General features: G+C 37.1%; 2 protein-coding genes and 1 long non-coding RNA gene across 10 annotated transcripts in view; 1 reads left to right on the forward strand and 2 right to left on the reverse strand.

Moving 5' to 3' along the window:
* The window catches only part of CWC27 (CWC27 spliceosome associated cyclophilin), a 250,306-nt gene that overhangs the window by 196,965 nt on the left and 33,736 nt on the right, over nt 1-19,605 (reverse strand). For all 8 annotated transcript variants that reach the window (XM_055554539.1, XM_055554540.1, XM_055554541.1 and 5 more), the window contains 3 exons: nt 19,508-19,577; nt 4,288-4,367; nt 3,285-3,318 (listed from right to left, as the gene is read on the reverse strand). In XM_055554539.1, coding sequence (XP_055410514.1) covers nt 3,285-3,318; nt 4,288-4,367; nt 19,508-19,577 — 184 coding nt within the window. The remainder of the gene's footprint in view (nt 1-3,284; nt 3,319-4,287; nt 4,368-19,507; nt 19,578-19,605) is intronic.
* Nucleotides 773-7,006, forward strand: LOC129632831 (uncharacterized). The gene is made up of 3 exons (XR_008704684.1): nt 773-886; nt 5,556-5,626; nt 6,879-7,006. It is a non-coding gene; the product is annotated as an uncharacterized LOC129632831 (long non-coding RNA).
* Nucleotides 7,224-7,666, reverse strand: LOC129632829 (60S ribosomal protein L34-like). The gene has a single exon (XM_055554548.1). It carries the CDS (start codon nt 7,651-7,653, stop codon nt 7,267-7,269), a length of 387 nt encoding a protein of 128 aa, XP_055410523.1. The 5' UTR covers nt 7,654-7,666; the 3' UTR covers nt 7,224-7,266.

The following is a 19,605-nucleotide window of genomic DNA, read 5'->3' on the forward strand; positions in this document are numbered from 1 at the left end:
TTTTTGTTTGTTTCATTTTGAACTAGTAAGGGCTCGAAGAATCTGCTACAGGTGGGAATACCCGCTGGGGTCTGCTCTAAGTATACCATAGCCCAGCAAGGGTTGCAGCTCAATCCACAACCAGTCCGTCTGTGCAGCTGACTGTGCTCCTGCTGGATCACCCCAACTTTTCTGTTGATCTGTTGTACATTCTTGTTCTTCCCCAGGAGGCAAGGTGGCTTCTGGAGGCAGTTGGCTAGCATACTGACCTCAACCACGTATTAATGCAAGTAAAAGAGGTGGAGGTAAAGAAGCTGATATTTCCTCCTACAAATTAAGACATAGCAATCACTCCTCTCTCAAAACCCTGCAATGAGTCCCCAACTCTACCAAGACACTATACAATCTGTAGCTCCTTGACATAATCTCCTACAATTCCAGGCCAGCAACATAGCCAACTCTGGAGTTGCTCTTCCTTCCAACCTGCAACTCTTATTTTATGAATCTGCGTTGCTCACTCTTTCATCTTCTTCAGGTCTCTGGTCAAATTTACCCTCTCAGTGCTCCTTCTCTTGATCACCCTAATAAAATGGCAGAAACACGCTCACCCACTGTGGTCTCTATTCCCCTTCCCTGTTTTTCCTCAAAACATTTATAACTCATTTGACATACTATATATTTTAATTATTTATATGATTATTGTCTCCAATGATCAAAGGAAAGGCTCCATAAGAGCTAAAACTCTGGACTGTTGTGCTTATTGCTAAATTGACAACTTGCAGAATAGCTCCCTGGATTAACAGAGAGAGAAGTGGAGAGAAAAAGGAAGAGAGAAGGAGGGAAGAGGGTAGAGAAGAAGGAAGAAACTACCCAAGTTGATCTTTTTCTCTTGTGATTCTCTGACCAGGTGAGTCTTGGTGAGGCAGGATTCTTAACTTGAAGCCTGTGGACCCTAGGGCAGTGGTTCTCAGGCTATAAAATGTGGATTGTTTCTAATCTCTGTAGATAGAAATTGTGAGTGTTTTCAGTGAGATGTTTAAGACTTTCTTTAGCTTTAAAATTTCATAACCATTGACCCAGGTCTTCCATGCATGGTCCTCAGGAGACAGAAAAAAATGCCATGCAAATTAGTAAAATTTTGTTTGTGGATGCAGTGTTTCCTGGGTCAGAGGTCCACCATTTTAGTGACTGCAAAGGATCTTGGGACACTAAACAGGTTAAAGATCACACACTATCCTTAGGTGACCTTACCCCTGCCAAGACCATAAGAACGTACGGACAATTTTACATCAGGCCTTGGTCCTACCTTCCAGATCCATATTAACGTTACACAGATGTCTCCAAGTTATCTGAATCACAAAATGTACATTATTAAGCACATTATTTTTCATCATTCTCCCCATTTGTCTTTTGTACCCATCTAACAAGCTGACCAAATCAGAAAGCTTATGGTTGTCTCCCTGAGAATAAGTCACCTCTTAGACCTCTTTCAAGTCTGTCTGTCTCCCATCTCACAGCTGTGATTTTCTATCAGCTCTCCTCTCAACAGGACTTCTCTGGTGGTTCAGATGGTAAAGTGTCTGCCTACAATGCGGGAGACCCAGGTTCCTGATCCCTGGGTCAGGAAGATGCTCTGGAGAAGGAAATGGTAACCCAGTCCAGTACTCTTGCTTGGAAAATCCCACAGATGGAGGACCATGGCAGGCTGCAGTCCATAGGATCGCAAAGAGTCGGACACGACTGAGCAACTTCACTTTCTTTCTTTATTTCTCCTCTCAACATAGCTCCCTGACAGTTCTCAATGAGTCCTGCCTATTTCTTCTAATTTTTCCCCTCTAACTTTGCCAACACGGATCTTCCTAAAATGCAAAGTTGACCACAGCACTCATCTTTTTAACTAATGCCCTTCAACTGTTTCTCATCATTTTTAGAATGAAATTTAAACTCCTCACCATAGTCTATGAAGCTCTCTACTCTTTGACTTCTCTCCACCTCTCCAACCTCACCATTCTCCTTCCTGTCACTAAGTTCTGGTCACTTTGGTCCGTTTTCAGCTCCTGAAACACAACAAACTCTCTCCTACTTCAGAGCCTTTTATAGATGTGGCTCCCTCTAACCCTCTTCCCTCCTGCTCTCCTCACAGTGAGGTTCCTTCTCAAACTTTAACCTTAGTGTACTTCCTAAATAAGATATACTCTCTCCTAGTTACTATGTGTTGCTGCTGCTGCTAAGTCGCTTCAGTCATGTCCAACTCTGTGCGACCCCACAGATGGTAGTCCACCAGGCTCCCCCATCCCTGGGATTCTCCAGGCAAGAGTACTGGAGTGGGGTGCCATTGCCTTTTCCAGTGCATGAAAGTGCAAAGTGAAAGTGAAGTCGCTCAGTCAGGCCCGACTCTTAGCAACCCCATGGACTGCAGCCCACCAGGCTCCTCCGTCCACGGGATTTTCCAGGCAAGAGTATTGGAGTGGGGTGCCATTGCCTTCTCCAGTCACTATGTGTTAACATATGCTGTTCTCTAAGCTAGAGTGATCCCACCCTTTACCAGTTTCTTTCTCGAACTAGTTAACTCCTAATTCTCCTATAAGACACAACACAGCATCATCTCTTCCCAGAAGGTTCTCTTGACCAGGTTAGACAGTCATTCTTTCTCCATTACACACAGAGAAAATGCTGTCTTTTGAATATGATAATAGATGAAGCTGTGTTCTTGCATGGACAGTTATGTGTTTCCTTCTGTACAATGCACAGATCAATGAGTTTTTATATCAAGTGGCAAATGAATGACTTGAAAAACTTGATCTCTTACACATAAAGGAAATCTTGCCTTATCAGCTCTAATAGCCAGTACAAGTAATGCAAAGACGTCAAGACAGTTTTAAGAGAGAATGTTCTGAAATGTTTGTATGAAGAAGGAAACTACCATAAATGACTGATTCAAGCATTCCCCATATATCATATAGGATGTTACACATCAACATTTAAGCTTCTCATAATAAAACAAAATCAATGACATCTAAATTTTGAGTATTCATGTAACACTATGTGAGATGGAGAAAAAAACAGGCTAGAAATTCATATATAAGATTCTGATTTTATAGGAAAACAAATACATAAATTTACTATGAAGAAAATTCCAATACTGAAATACATAATTTATTTTCCAAATCTTTCAAAAATTTTTCAAATTTTTATATATTTATAAAAGATAATATATAGTACCTTTTAGGAAAAATAATCATTTGTAAAGATTTTGAATTTTCTATATACTGTTCAACTATATTTATACTAAAATTAAAACTCACATCATCTGAATCTTCTGCTGCATCCCCTTTCTCACTACAAAAAATAAGAAAAACAAATTTTAGCTTCAAAATGAAACTAGTAAAATTATTCAGTTACCCAAAAATTTATATTTTGCTATGATTAATAGCTCAAAAATACTTCAACACAGGAATTTCAGAATGGCATCATAGAGCAAAGAGAAACATTCTGAAAGAAAGTTTTTTTTATAAACAGAATAGAAGGTATGCTCCATTAGCACAAATACAAATTCTCTAGAATTTTTTTTTTTAAAAGCAAATAACCAATAGTGCTATTTTTATGAACAAAAGGCTGCAGAAATTAATTTCTTCTATTGGCTTTATGTCTTCAGGCTGAAGAAGACAAGTCCTTCAAATACAAGTATGTTAAGAAGAGACTGTTTCAATGTACAATTTCTGAAAATGAGCTAAACTCAGTACCACAGTATTGTAGTCCACCTTTCAATCACTGGTCCAGTAAATCACATATAATTACATTTAACAGTCAGACATTTTCCCGTACCAAAGAGAAGCAACAAAAACAGTAAGACAGTTTTCTGGTAACTCCTGAAATATGTATGGAATAATACTCAGTGAACTGGTCCAAAATGTGGTGATTTCCTCACAAAACCCTTCAAATCTGATTTGCTTACTCATGATTCTGAGACAAAAATGATTAAAGAAGAAGATTAGTAAAAAAAACTTTGAATTAAACATTAAATCATTAAAGTGGACAGCTCTCTAGTGTTCAAACTACCCCAAGATTTAGAAGTTTAACAGGTAACTTTAATTAGCTCAACAAAGATAGATCGATAGCAAGAGAGTGAATGTGACCAGAGTGATTCTCTCTCCTTTATGCTAGTAGCTCTATTACCCCCATTACCAAAACACTTTAGTTTTTAGGTTGGGCTGACAAAATTTGACTTAATGAGAACTGACTGCTTCCTCACAAAGGGAGCCAGAAAATTATCTGAGCCAAAAAATAAGAGCTTAGCACCATACTAACCTTTCAACAGCTGGAACAGAGCTGAGATGTGGATCATCCTTAAGCAAGTCATGACTACTTTTGCTTTTCCCCTTCATGCTCTAGAAAGAAATGTACAATGTAATCATGAGTGGAGGAAAAAACAGTTTTCCCAAAGGACAAGTTAACACATTTACATATTATCTAGTACTGCTATTCTGTGATTAGTAAAAGATACATGTTCCTGAAAAATCTAAGTAGAAACAAAAGCTTTTTAAAATAGCAATCTTATTCTCCCATAGACTAAAATTATTATTTGAAAAGCATCTCTCCTTCAAAAAGTGTGACATAGCCTTAAAAACAAGTTTATTGATTACTATTTCCAAACACTAAACACTCTTTATGATTTCTTAGTTAATTTTTGATTGATATATTAAAACTCAGAAGACAAATCACAAGAGTAGTTTGAAATAAACACACACTATTATTCTTCAAATATACTGTGTATACTGCTGCTGCTGCTAAGTCACTTCAGTCGTTTCCGACTCTGTGCAACCCCATAGACGGCAGCCCACCAGGCTTCCCCGTCCCTGGGATTCTCCAGGCAAGAATACAGTAGTATAGTATTCTTGCACAGAACACTTTTAAAATGTACCCAAGCAACCAGATGAGAACATCTATAAAATACTACTTAGCATATGTAAAAGATCTTTTCATGTATGACTGCTCATTGGTGACCTAATATTAAATAACTTCAAAAGTCATATTCTCAGTAAATTTATACTTTAAATTTATATAAGACATTATAAGATAAGTAGAACTATTTAAAAACGGACAAAATAATGTCATTTTTGGCAGTAGGGATGGGCCTAGAAATTTGTAAAATAGACTAATAAGAACCTACTGTATAGCACAGAGAACTCTACTCAGCACTCTGTAATGACCTATATGTGAAAAGAATCTAAAAAAAGAGTGGATATATGTGTATGTATATCTGATTCACTTTGCTGTACACCTGAAACACTACACTATAAATCAAGTATATCCCAATAAAAATTAAAACAAGCTACAACCATTATTCTAATTTATTAAATATATACTTGTGTCAGGCACTGAGCTACAATACAATATTCCCACATCTCAATTCCTCTTGTCACCAAATCAAAGTAGTAAGGTAGCCATTATCAGCCCCATTTTACAGATAGAAAATAGACTTAGATTAAGTAATTCAGAAAGCTAGTGGTAGAAGATCTAGGATTTAAATCCTGGTCTATCTTACAATGATATATTCCATTTTTCTTTTCCTATAGGCCCCTATGGACCCAGAACAACTGGCCTGTTTCAGAGCTGCAGACTATTGTACAAGCTTCCTCACCACAAGGTGAGAAAACTTTAAATTCATACTTTCTATCTTAAGGTGGAAAGCTGCTTACCATTCCCATCCCTCAATTAATCATGTCTGAGTGACCAGTATGAGGTTAGAGTTGATAAGAAAAAAAGACAATTTCTATCTTGAAGGAAGTTTTTATTTTGAAAAATTCATTACAAAATGTGTTAACTGAAATTTTAAAATGTCAAATACAGAGAGGTGAAAAGACCTTTTCCCCTTTATCCTCATTCTTCACTGCTTAACAATTTTGAGAATAGGCTTCTAAATTTGACAGGCCTTACTTTGAAGCAGATGTATACTTTCTGAAATTTATTTCCATGATAAAAATAATCTATTTTAGAATTTTTCTGTATTAACATGGAGTACTCCACATTTTAAAGACCTAATCATTTTTTAGATGTCCATTTAAATATACTTATAGTCCAGTTTCACTAGGCAAAATAAAAACTTTTCTCAATTAAAGATACTATTATCTGTACTTTTAAAAAGTCACAGAATCTGATATGCAATTAATATATATTTCTAATTCCATAACCTTACGAAAACCAAGAAGTAATAAAAAGACAAACATCAAAGAATTACTTGATGTTTGTCTAACAATGTAAACTGTCCAAAAACTGAAGGTGGTATAATAGAAAGAACACAGGAAAAGAGGATAACAGTTAGACCAAAAGAATTTCAAAATCTAATAATCAGTAATTCTGTGGGCTTTAGGCCAAAACTTGTACCATTTAGGGAAAGAGAATGACCTCATCAGACTTCAGAACCTATGCCTAAAAACTGGAAATAATAATAATAGCAGTTTTGTTACATGAGATATGAGTACAAAAGTGAACAAATGAATATAAAATGACCTCAACTAGAATAAAACACAAGCATCTTATTTTCATGTTTTCCTTTCTAAAATTTCTTCCTTCTGCACCTCTAGCCATCACTGTTTATTTTCATTTACACTAAGAAATAGTTCCTTATCAATTCTCCCCATGTGCTTCCTTCATGGAGTCACAATTACAGACATAACAGCCAGAGGAGGCCTCAGACTCTCTAGTCCAGAAACAGATAATAGATCAGGAAATGAGAGTTGCACTAATACGTAAGAAGAGTAAGATTAGAATTCAGGTCTCCAGGTTCTTGGTCCATTAATAAGCTATACTATTCCATTTACTTGTAAATATTAGTTTATAAATGTTAGCTTAATTAACATTTTTTAAAAATGGGTTTTTGAACTTCCCCGATGGTCCAGTGGTAAAGAATCTGCCTGCCAAAACAGGCGACACAAGTTCAATCCCTGATTCAGGAAGATTCCACATGCGCTGCAAGTACTGAAGCCTGTGCACCCTATAGCCTGTGGTCCACAACAAGAGAAGCCAGCGCAATGAGAAGCCTGCACACTACAGCTAGAGAGCATCCCCGCCTGCAGCTGGAGAAAGTTCACACACTGCAACAGAGACCCAGTGCAGCCAAAAACAGATAAATAAAATTTCTTTAAAAATGGTTTCTTGTTTATCTCCTAAAACTTAAACCAGCTTAAAGGAAAAGAAGAAACTTGTCTTAACATTAATTTTGTTTTATTTTATTTTTTTTGAACAGAACAAGGCGTTTTGATTTATTACTCAAAAATGGTTCATTTTTTATTTAGCTTTCTGACTCTGCGCTTGTGCTTTCAATACTTTCACAACAATCTTCTGCTCTTCAATAAGGAAAGCGCGCTTGATCCTGTCGCGGACACATTTAGCACACATGGAACCACCATAGGCTCGGCTGACGTGTTTCTTCGTTTTAGACAACCTCATGAGAACTTTTGGCCTCACGGCACGAACGCCTCTCAGTCGGCCTGGGCACACACCACATGCAGATTTTGGTGCTTTCCCAACCTTCTTGGTATAAAGGTAAACAATTCTATTACCAGGGGTTCGGGACAGCCTGGTTTTGTTAGAGGCTGTATTGTAGGACAGCCTATGCCGGTAGGTCAGACGCTGCACCATCCTGAATGCCTTTAGATACCGTGCCCCTAACATTAACTTTAAATAAGACTTCACAATAGAAGGAAACTGATTAATATGAATAATTATTACCATTTCAAATTTAAATTAATATTTTCAATTAAACTAGTAGAGAAATATATGATCAAAAGCAATTTTTTAGATGTCCATTCCCACTATAGTAGACTTTGAATCCTGCAGGCCAAGAAAATAAATAGGAGATAGGCTCTAAGAGGGTAAAAATGAATTCAAATACTTCTTTCATGCCTATTCTTTCTGAGACCCATTTTAAGGTTCTTATTTATACCATCAATAATAATTTTAGAGAAAGAAGAAACACCAAATATACTTTAAAATAATTTTTGAAGACGTTACATAAAGGCAGCTGGCTCATTAATTGGTTTAGGGGCTGAAAAAAATACTAAATATATTTAGTGAGCACAACAGAAGAAGCTCCAAGGTAAATTCAAAACCATAAGCAAACCTGAAAATGGACATCAAAGGGGATTTGGGAAAGTTATATTATTATCTGCTACTTCTTATCAAGAGCACAGAGGCAGTGAAAGAGTGGGAACTAAATACAAGTAGAAAGAACGCAAGAGGCATAGTGGTCAAGAAGTTGGAAGGTCTGAGTGCCAATTTCTAACTACTTCAGTGTGATAGTTAATTTTATGCTATGTACCCAAGCTGTCTATTCAAACACCAGTCCAGATGGTGTTACAAAACTAAGTATTTTTTAAACATGTGATTAAACACTTAAATCAGTAGACTAAGTAAAGCAGATTATCCACCAAAATGTAGGTGGGCCTCATCTAATCAGCTGAAGGCCTTAAGAGTAAAGACTTTCCCAAGAAGAAGCAATCTGGCCTCATCACTGTAACACAAAAATTATGCCTGACTTTCTAGCCTACAGATTTTGGACTCAAGACTATCACAGTAACTCCTCCTTGAGTTTCCAACTTGCTGGCCTACTCTACTGATTTTAGACTTGCCAGCCCCCATAAACATACAAGCCAATTCCTAAAATTCAATCAATCTATCAGTCTCCATCTCTGCTTATATATATATATATATATATATATATATTAGTTTATATGATGAACCCTATTAACATTCTTGTGACCTTTAGTACAGAACCAGAAAACTTGACAGGAGGAAAAATCTTTAAGCCATTTAATCTAGTCTCCCACACAATGCAGGAATCTCCTTGACATCACTGACTAGTCAACCAGTATCTCCACACTGGAAAGGAGCTTAATAACTACACACATACATACATGAAAAATCACCCCTTTTTAAAGGAGTTCTGTAATTGGACAACTCTTTCTCTAATTGGAGAAAAAGAAAATCTATGTTTAATTTTCAACCATCCAACTAATCCTATTTCTACCTTCTAAAACTAAAAATGAACCATAAACAAGTGCTGTTAATAGGAATACTCCGCACAGTTTTGTTTAGATACAAATAGGTTGTAGGCAGGTAACAGCCCCTAAAGATGTCCACTTCCTGATCTTCAAAACTTGTGGGTAAGTTACTTAACTTGGCAGTAGGAATTCTGTAGGTAAATTAAGAATTTTGAGATGAGGAGATTATCCCAGATTATCAGGGTGGGTCCAAGGTAATCACAAATCTTTATAAGAAAGATGGAAGCAGGAAAGTCAGGGGCAGAATGATGAAAGATAAGAAAGTCTTGACCTGCTATTGCTGGCTTTGAAGATGAAGACATTAACCAAAGAATATAGGCAGTCTCTAGCAACTGGAAAAATAAGGGAATGGATTCTCTTCAGCTGCCAGAAGGAAGGCAGCCCTGCCAGTACCTCATTATCTAGGCCAGTGAAGCCTGTTTTGGATTTCTGGCCTCCAGAACTATAAAATACTAAATTTATTTTGCTTTGAATCATTAAGTTTATGGTAATTTGCTACAGCAGAAATACAAAGTGATTACAAATACATCAACATTTTTAAAAAGTGAAATATAAACAACTAGAAAGATAAGTAAATTAAAGTTTAATACAATTTAATGAGAAAAAACATTTTATAAAATAGACTGGGGAACTCCCTGCTGATCCAATGGTTAGGACTCCACATTTCAACTGCTGAGAGTGGGGCTCAATCCCTGGTCAGGGAACTAAGATCCCACAAGCCATGTGATAAAAAAAACTATTTAACATTTCCGACAGCCTCTGTACAAAACTTTCCAGGCTATGCCTAACCCACCTGGAAACTATAATCTCAAAGGATAAATGAGAGTAAGACAAAAATATTATCACTTTATTCTCAAAAGTGATATATTTATCAACATACATTTTTCTGGGTAAGAAAAAAGCTTTTTTTATAAATTTAGGTTCGAAATTAAAATGCTAACATATCTTGAAGAAAAAATACTGTGTATCAATATGAATGTGGCACAATTTAGTAACTATTTTCAAATTTAGCTATTAAGATATTTTTTTACTAGACCTACCATTTAACTTGCCTCGGGAAAACTACTCATCTGATCATAAGTTTTATTAGAAAAACATTTTCTGACATTCTTGTTTAAGTTATACACAAAAATTCAGAAGCAAACTTTACCAACATGGACATTTGAATGAAACTATTATTTAATAAAGCAATATAAAGGAGAGTATCTTCCAGATAAAAACCTTTCAAATATTTGAAGCCTAGGCTTACATTTTCAGTTAGATTTTATTTCGCCAATGTATATCCAGTTATTCAAGCATTCCCTGAGGAACATGTTTTTGGCATTATGCCCATCCTCCTCATGACCCTCCCTTCCTCTGGATACATCTAGTTTGTCAGTATCCTTAAAGGTGTTCAGAACTGAACAAAATGCTGCAAATGCAATCCCCCAAAATGCAAAGAATGTTAAATTCCTTATTCCAGAGACCTTACTCTTAATAATTCAATAAGGCTTACAGGCTATTAAGTCATACCTATTTAGCTGATTTCATTAAACTAAAGCACAGAATATACATGTACTCCTATTACATTTCAACTTACTAGTTCAAATAATTAGGCACAGGTTGACAACAAAGCACTCTTTGGGCAGAAGTATTCAATCAGCTCTAAATCCATCTGACTGTACTATCTCCCAGATCACATTTCCTCATGTTGTCCACAAGCATATCATTAGAGACTCCGACAATGTGCTTTCCTGAACTCAAGATACTTGTTATGGCATCCTCCTATCATGCAATCCTATCAAAAAGGAAATGAAGTCAGTCTGGCAAGTCACTTAACCAGAGTCTCAGTTTCTTCATCTATAAAGAAAGGAAGTTGGACTAGATCCCTTTGAGCTATAAAATTCTATTATTCTAAAAGAGATTTTATCAGGTAGTAGAAAGATACTGAAATAAATAATGAAAGAAAGCTAACCCTTGGGAGAGAGGCACCTTCTCATGAATATTGAGTGGGGTGAAGCAGTGTCTGTAATCCCACACTGATAATCCATAAACCAGGGGGACTCTATCTTATTTCTTCTTTCACATAAAGTAAAGCCTCAATTCAGACTTTACCAATTATTAACTTGTGATGTTAGGTTCTGGGATAAAGATTAACACTGTGGAGCCACTGAAAGAAAGAAACTTGATAAGCAAATGAATAATGAAACAATTATTTTCAAGCCCTCTAGAAATACTTAATTTCATGCAACCTCTGAAACTGCAAATTGCTCTTAGTCACTATAAAAGACACTGACTTTGGCTCTAGTTATCGATATTTAAAAACAGGCTAAATTTTTTAAAATATACCATTTGGTCACACTCTTCCAAAATTCAAGCTAGCCTTCCCTTTTCTGATCCAAGTTTCATTGTCCCTAAAAGGCAAAATGTATTTGAAGGCTGAAGAACAGTACAAAAGCAAAATAAACAAAATATATTTCTATTTCTGTTCTCCCTAGAATTTAGCTCTCTACAGAAATTTCCTCTTCTTTAAGCCAGTAAATGTCAACAATTTTTGGTGTTGTTGCTCTCTTTTCTCAAGCTAAACTTACCCATGATTCCATAATATGAATAGACAAAACAGCTAAATTCTGTATGCCAAAAGATTCTGCTCGTTGTTTCAAGACCCACTCACATATGGAGAATGAGTCGTTAGTGGGTCACGATGTACAGGTGTACACCCATGCTCTCCCAGGCTGCTCAAGCTACTATCAAGGACCCTGTGGGAGTGCACAGGAAGGGCCCTGGGCCAACTGTGCTGTGCTCATGACTTCCTACCTCAGGAAGCTGGTGAAGTTTCTCAGCAGCTCTCTACCTGAGTGCAGGGCAGCAGCTTCTGCATGATAATCATGATCATATTAGTGACTGATATTTTTTAGCTCTTTGAGAATAAAAGACAACTTCTAGAGTACATTGTTTAAGACATTTGATTTTCAAAACCACTTTTCAATTGCATGACCTATCAAATTAAGGATTATCTGTATCCTTATTTCACAGCTCTAAATGATATCTATTATTTCCATGCTACATGCTACAAAGAGAAAAATGGAGGCTTAGAGAGACTTAAGTTATCCAAGCTGCTGCTGCTAAGTCGCTTCAGTTGTGTCCAACTCTGTATGACCCCATAGACAGCAGCCCACCAGGCTCCCCCGTCCCTGGGATTCTCCAGGCAAGAACACTGGAGTGGGTTGCCATTTCCTTCTCCAAGGCATGAAAGTGAAAAGTGAAAGTGAAGTCACTCAGTCGTGTCCGACTCTTCGCAACCCCATGGACTGCAGCCTACCAGGCTCCTCCCATGGGATTTTCCAGGCAAGAGTACTGGAGTGGGGTGCCATCACCTTCTCCATAGTCACAGACTATCTGTAAAAATGAAGTGCCAATATGAGTTTGTATGATCCCAAATCTATGCTATTTCTACTGCAACACACAGCCACTCAAAGATGACACAAAGTTTACTGTGAAGGAGCTCAGAGCCTAGGACCCTACAAAATTAATAAGGCAGAAATAAAAGGGTGTAATGTTTGAATACAGTTGAATACAATATTCAACAAGAGTAAAGTCATACATTTCTTGCATCATAAAGTAAAAAGAATGTGTTTAAAAGGAAAATACAAGAATCACAAGGTAGAAATTAGATCAGAAAAAGAAAAGATGAAGAAAAACTGGGAAAGACATTTAGAAAATATAGTATTCTACATGCTGAAGATAAATATGGCTCTGACATTGAGAAGTGGAATAAGCTATTACATGCAGAGGAAAAAAAACATGAACAAAGACACATAAAGGAAAATACAAGGCATATATGTAGAACAGCAAATAGTTCGGATCTGCTAACACAGTGTGTCCTACATTTTCCAGGTAAGATTTCTACTGAATTCATTAAAAATACAGATTCCTAGGTTTCTCCCCTAGAGATTTTGAATCAGTAGGTCTGAGATGGATATAGGAATTTAATTTTTTTAAAGTACTATAAGTGACTTTTTATTAGTGAGGAAGTTTAAGAAGCATTACCCTAAAGGACAGAGTTGGTAAAGAGGAGTCATGAAAGTAGAAGCCTGAAATAATAGGCCAAGGAACTTGGCTTTATTTTTATAGTCAACAAAGAGCAGCTATAGCATCTTTATCAGGCTTCAGGAAGACTATTCTGATAGCAATGAGTGGAAGGGATAAAAAGAGAAGGGAGATGAGGGATCAGTCTGCAGACTAGGGCAGCGGCACAGCCTAGAGATAATGAAGGCTGGAATAAGAGGAGTAGTAAAATAAATTAAAAATAAGATTTGAGATATGCCACAGATGAAAATTGGTAGACCTAATGCAACTAACTGGTTGTGCAAGGGAAAAAGTAAGAAAAACATCAGAATTAAATCTAAAATTCTTCTTTAGGGGACACTGATACCAAGGAATTAGAAAAAGAATTCACAGAACATGGAGAAGTTTGGGAAGAAAAGATAACGAATTAAGCCTTGGCTAGGGCTTGGGTAACTAGTGAGAAATTCTAATACAGAGATGTCTACTAGGCAGCTGGAGAAAAATAAGTCAGCCTAGAGATACAGATTTGAGAGTCAGAAACAAACAGTTGATAATTTTATCACATAGCACCCTCAAATAAAAAGTCGGACGAGAGAAATGTGATGGCACAATACTAGTTATTCTTCTTATTTGATAATGGACTGTGGGCTGCGATGTTCTTGGCAAGAAGGAAAGATTTTAACTGGTCTTTCTACAGTTTAAAGTGTTTTACACATTTAAAAGAAAACTTAAAAAGCAAGCTACAACTGTCCACAGTAGATTCTTTCACATTTCAACCTTCAGCAAACACAAATTGCTTTTGCAGTGGCCAGTTCACTATAATCAGTAGAAGTCAAAACATGTATTTTTTTTTTGTTTTTAAACTTTGTGCAAAAAGCAAGCAGCAGGAGGAAGATATGCTTTCAACATTTAAGACATGTTGTTACCAACAGAAAAAATTCAAACTAATTTCCTAGTAAAGTCAATCTCAGTAATTGTGCACAAATCTTACTTTAGACCAGAAATTTAATTCAACAAAAAGACTGACAGAAAAATTCCTTTTGACTACCTACTCTTGCTACATGGCTGCTAAACTAGTACCACCCAGGGCCCTGCAGAAGTTAGGAAAGGGCGGTGGGCTGACTGCACTGAGCCAGCTGTCCCTAACCCCAGAATGCTGCGCTATCAGTGAAAGTTTCTGCCAGCCATTTAAAAGGAGGCAGCTTTTGCAGTATTCAAAACCACACTAGATACTTTAATAGCTACAGAAACTCAAGTCAAAATTCAGATTCCATGACTCTTAATTGGACAAGAAACTTAGTATCTGAGTATTGATTTTGCCATTTATAAATCAGGAATAAAATCCATATGACATTATTATAAAGATTACATAAAATACATAGCACAGATAAGAAAAGAAATCATTACAATGAAGGATAATAAGTGCTTTGATGGCTCAGCTTTAGGAGGGAAGTACAGGCATTAAGAAGTTAACAATGAAACTAAATATTACAAAGGAAAAATAAAAATTAGTCAAATAAAGGAGAGCATACACTCCAAGCAAAAGAAAAAACAGGCCTGGGAAGATGCTGCAGAAGGCATGGATATACAAGGAAACTGGACATCTTCAGATAACATCAATGAAACGGAATCCTGGCAATTCTCAGATCTAACATTCGTGATTTTTTCCATTTACAAAAATACCTACAGGATCACGATATACAGTGAATCTTTCATTTTGATTAGGGACAAATGTGAATCATGAATAATATAAGACTAGTACACTGACATCTAAAGATGACTTCTCAGATTCCGGGCTGACAGAGTCAGTCAGTTCAGTTCTGTTCAGACGCTCAGTCATGTCCAACTCTTTGTGACCCCGTGAACTGCAGCATGCCAGGCCTCCCTGTCCATCACCAACTCCTGGAGTTTACTCAAACTCATGTCCATCGAGTTGGTGATGCCATCCAACCATCTCATCCTCTGTCGTCCCCTTCTCCTCCCACCTTCAATCTTTCCCAGCATCAGGGTCTTTTACAGTGAGTCAGTTCTTCGCATCAGGTGGCCAAAGTATTGGAGCTTCAGCTTCAACATCAGTCCTTCCAATGAATATTCAGGACTGATTTCCTTTAGGATGGACTGGTTGGATCTCCTTACAGTCCAAGAGACTCTCAAGAATCTTCTCCAACACCACAGTTCAAAAGCATCAATTTTTCAGTGCTCAGCTTTCTTTATGGTCCAACTCTCACATCCATACATACTGGAAAAACCATAGCCTTGAGTAGATGGACCTTTGTTGGCAAAGTAATGTCTCTGCTTTTTAATATGCTGTCTAGGTTGGTCATAACTTTTCTTCCAAGGAGTAAGCATCTTTTAATTTCATGGCTGCAGTCACCATCAGCGTGATTTTGGAGGGCCCCGCCCCCAAAATAAAGTCTCTCACTGCTTCCATTGCTTCCCCTTCTATTGGCCATGAAGTGATGGGACCAGAAGCCATGTGCTTAATTTTCTGAATGTTGAGTTTTAAGCCGACTTTCCACTCTCCTCTTTCACATTCATCAAGAGCTCTTTAGTTCTTCTTCACTTTCTGCCATAAGGGTGGTGTCATCTGCATATCTGAGGTTATTGATATTTCTCCCTGCAATCTTGATTCCAGCTTGTGCTTCATCCAGTCCAGAGCTTCTCTTTACTCTGCATATAAGTTAAATAAGCAGGGTGACAATATACAGACTTGAGGTACTCCTTTCCCAATTTGGAACCAGTCTGTTGTTTCATGTCCAGTTCTAACTGTTGCTTCCTGACCTGCATACAGATTTCTCAGGAAGCAGGTCAGGTGGTCTGGTATGCCCATCTCTTTCAGAATTTTCCACAGTTTATTTTAATCCACACAGTCAAAGGCTTTGGCATAGTCAATAAAGCAGAAATAGAATGTTTTTCTGGAACTCTCTTGCTTTTTCGATGATCCAGCGGATGTTGGCAATTTGATCTCTGGTTCCTCTGCCTTTTCTAAATCCAGCTTGAATATCTGGAAGTTCATGGTTCACGTACTGTTGAAGTCTGGCTTGGAGAATTTTGAGTATTACTTTGCTAGCGTGTGAGATGAGTGCAATTGTGCAGTAGTTTGAGCATTCTTTGGCATTACCTTTCTTTGGGATTGGAATGAAAACTGACCTTTTCCAGTCCTGTGGCCACTGCTGAGTTTTCCAAATTTGCTGGCATATTGAGTGCAGCACTTTCACAGCATCATCTTTTAGGATTTGAAATAGCTCAACTGAAATTCCATCACCTCTACTAGCTTTGTTCAGAATGATGCTTCCTAAGGCCCACTTGACTTCACATTCCAGGATGTCTGGCTCTAGGTGAGTGATCATACCATCCTGGTTATCTGGATCATTAAGATCTTTTCCTTATTGTTCTATGTATTCTTTCCACCTCTTCTTAGTATCTTCTGCTTCTGTTAGGTCCATACCATTTCTGGCCTTTATTGTGCCCATCTTTACATGAAATGTTCCATTGGTAGCTCTAATTTTCTTGAGATCTTTAGTCTTTCCCATTCTGTTGTTTTCCTCTATTTCTTTGCATTGATCACTGAGGAAGGCTTTCTTATCTCTCCTTGCTATTCTTTGAAACTCTGCATTCAGGGTATATCTTTCCTTTTGTCCTTTGCCTTTCATTTCTCTTCTTTTCACAGCTATTTGTAAGGCCTTCTCAGACAACCATTTTGCCTTATTGCATTTATTTTTCTTGGGGATGGTCTTGATCCCTGCCTCCTGTACAATGTTACAAACCTCCGTCCATAGTTATTCAGGCACTCTGTCTATCAGATCTAATCCCTTGAATCTATTTCTCACTTCCACTGTATAATCGTAAGGGATTTGATTTAGGTCATACCTGAATGGTCGAGTGGTTTTCCCTACTTTCTTCAATTTAAGTCTGAATTTGGCAATAAGGACTTCATGATCTGAGCCACAGCCAGCTCTTAGTCTTGTTATTGCTGACTGTACAGAGTTTCTCCATCTTTGCCTGCAAAGAATATAATCAGTCTGATTTCAGTATTGACCATCTGGTGATGTCCATGTGTAGAGTCTTCTCTTGTATTGCTGGAAGAGGGTATTTGCTATGACCAGTGTGTTCTCTTGGCAAAACTCTATTAGCCTTTGCCCTGCTTGATTTTGTACTCCAAGGCCGGATTTGCCTGTTACTCCAGGTATTTCCTGACTTCCTACTTTTGCATTCCAGTCCCCTATAACGAAAAGGATATCTTTTTTAAGTGTTAGTTCTAGAAGGTCTTGTAGGTCTTCATAGAACCATTCAACTTCAGCTTCTTCAGCATTACTGGTTGGAGCATAGATTTGGATTACTGTGATATTGAACAGTTTGCCTTGGAAATGAACAGAGATCATTCTGTCATTTTTGAGACTGCATCCAAGTACTGCATTTCGGACTCTTTAGTTAACTATGATGGCTACTCCCTTTCTTCTAATGGATTCTTGTCCACAGTAGTAGATATAATGATCATCTGAGTTAATTTCACCCATTCCATTCCATTTTAGTTCGCTGATTGCTAAAATGTCGATGTTCACTCCTGCCATCTCCTGTTTGACCACTTCCAATTTGCCTTGATTCATGGAGTTAACATTCCAGGTTCCTATGCAATATTGCTCTTTACAGCATCGGACTTTACTTCCATCACCAGTCACATCCACAACTGGGTGTTGTTGTTGTTTTGGCTCCGTCTCTTCATTCTTTCTGAAGTTACTTCTCCACTCTTCTCCAGTAGCATATTGGGTACCTACCCACCTGGGGAGTTCATCTTTCAGTATCCTATCTTTTTGCCTTTTCATACTGTTCATGGGGTTCTCAAGGCAAGAATACTGAAGTGATTTGCCATTCCCTTTTTCAGTGGAGCACGTTTTGTCAGAACTCTTCACCATGATCAGTTCACCTTGGGTGGCCCTACACAGCATGGCTCATAGTTTCACTGAGTTAGACAAGGCTGTGGTCCGTGGGATCAGATTGGTTAGTTTTCTGTGATTGTGGTTTTTAGTCTGTCTGCCCTCTGATAGAGAAGGATAAGAGGGTACAGAGGCTTCCTGATGGGAGAGGTGACAGAATAGTTGGTGATATTGATAAGAAATTGAAAAAGGAAGTTATCATGTGAAAATGAATTTAGTTTTGATATCTAAAAATAGTGATGTTTCCTAAAGGCAACACAGAATGAGGGATAAGAGCCCAGGGGAAATATTTGGCTTTGTCTCCTACAGTTCAGAATGTTATTAACAGTATACAAGTGGTAATTGAATCTATAGTATTAAATAGATCAATCAAGGATACTGAAGACAGTTAAAGAAAAAAAATTATGACTAAATTCTTACTTACACATGCCCATTTTAATTCAATTTTAATGCAAGAGGTATAAGTAGAGTGCTTACTGTGTGCCCAATAGCAGCTTACCAAACCAGGCTCAATGATGAGGGAAGCATGCAGATAAAGAAGTAAAGACAAGGGTAAAAATAAGGTGCTTTTAAGTTGATGCTATTGTCAGTGTTAGTAAGAAATAGGTGACTGTGTTAAGTGAGAAAGGCAGTACTAGGTTATAGAGTTTTAATTACATACTACAAAAAAGACTTTGGATCTTATCCTTTAGGTCTCAGTGTTCACTAACTGTCATGAAAGGATGAGATGAAAATCTAGGAGAGTAAAAATCCTTGAAGATGATTTTCTTGGGGCATATTTGTCAGAATCACTGCTTTAAACAATGGTACAGCACTGTAAGTGTTTCAGCAATGAGTACCGTGATGAAAGGGATATTGAGGAAAACCATACTTAAAGGCCTATGGGAAGCATTGGTGGGGTAAAGGCCAGGAAGCAATGTATAACCTGAGACGTGGATTTTATAGAGACAGCTGTAGGTTCAGCTCCCAGCTCTAGCAACTTACTAGGTATGTGACTTTGAGCAAATTACAATCTATTAATACTTAATTTACTCATAGGTAAAATGGAAATAACAATACCTACCTTACAGGGCTGTGATGGGAATTAATGAAAAGAATAAATATATATAAATTATATTAAAATGAATATAAGAGCTTTGGTCTGTCACTGTTTATTACAGTAATATTAATAACAAACCATCTAGTAATCCAATTAAACCAACAGCAATTAAAATCTGAATCACGACATTAAATCATTCTTTAACCCCAGTTTGTAACTGATTTTTAAAATGCCAGATTAAAAAATGTATTTCAAATCATTTCAGAAGTTGCAAATATTACGACCACACAAATCATTTTATGAATCGGTTCAATGAACATTTAAAATTTGCTGTAAAACATGTAAAACATGCTGTCCTATATATAGCAGTAGATACAAAAATGAGTGAGAATATAGACCCTAATCTCTTTTACAATTCTGAACAAAGGGCAAATTAAGAGTTTTACCTGACTAACTCGATTCACTTCCTCCTCTTCTTCCTCAGCTTCCTCTCCAAATGAAAGTAAACTAAAATTTCTATTGAAAAAGAAAGAAGGAAAAAAGA

The sequence above is a fragment of the Bubalus kerabau genome, chromosome 18 (genome assembly GCF_029407905.1).
Source record: "Bubalus kerabau isolate K-KA32 ecotype Philippines breed swamp buffalo chromosome 18, PCC_UOA_SB_1v2, whole genome shotgun sequence".
Taxonomy (NCBI): domain Eukaryota; kingdom Metazoa; phylum Chordata; class Mammalia; order Artiodactyla; family Bovidae; genus Bubalus; species Bubalus kerabau.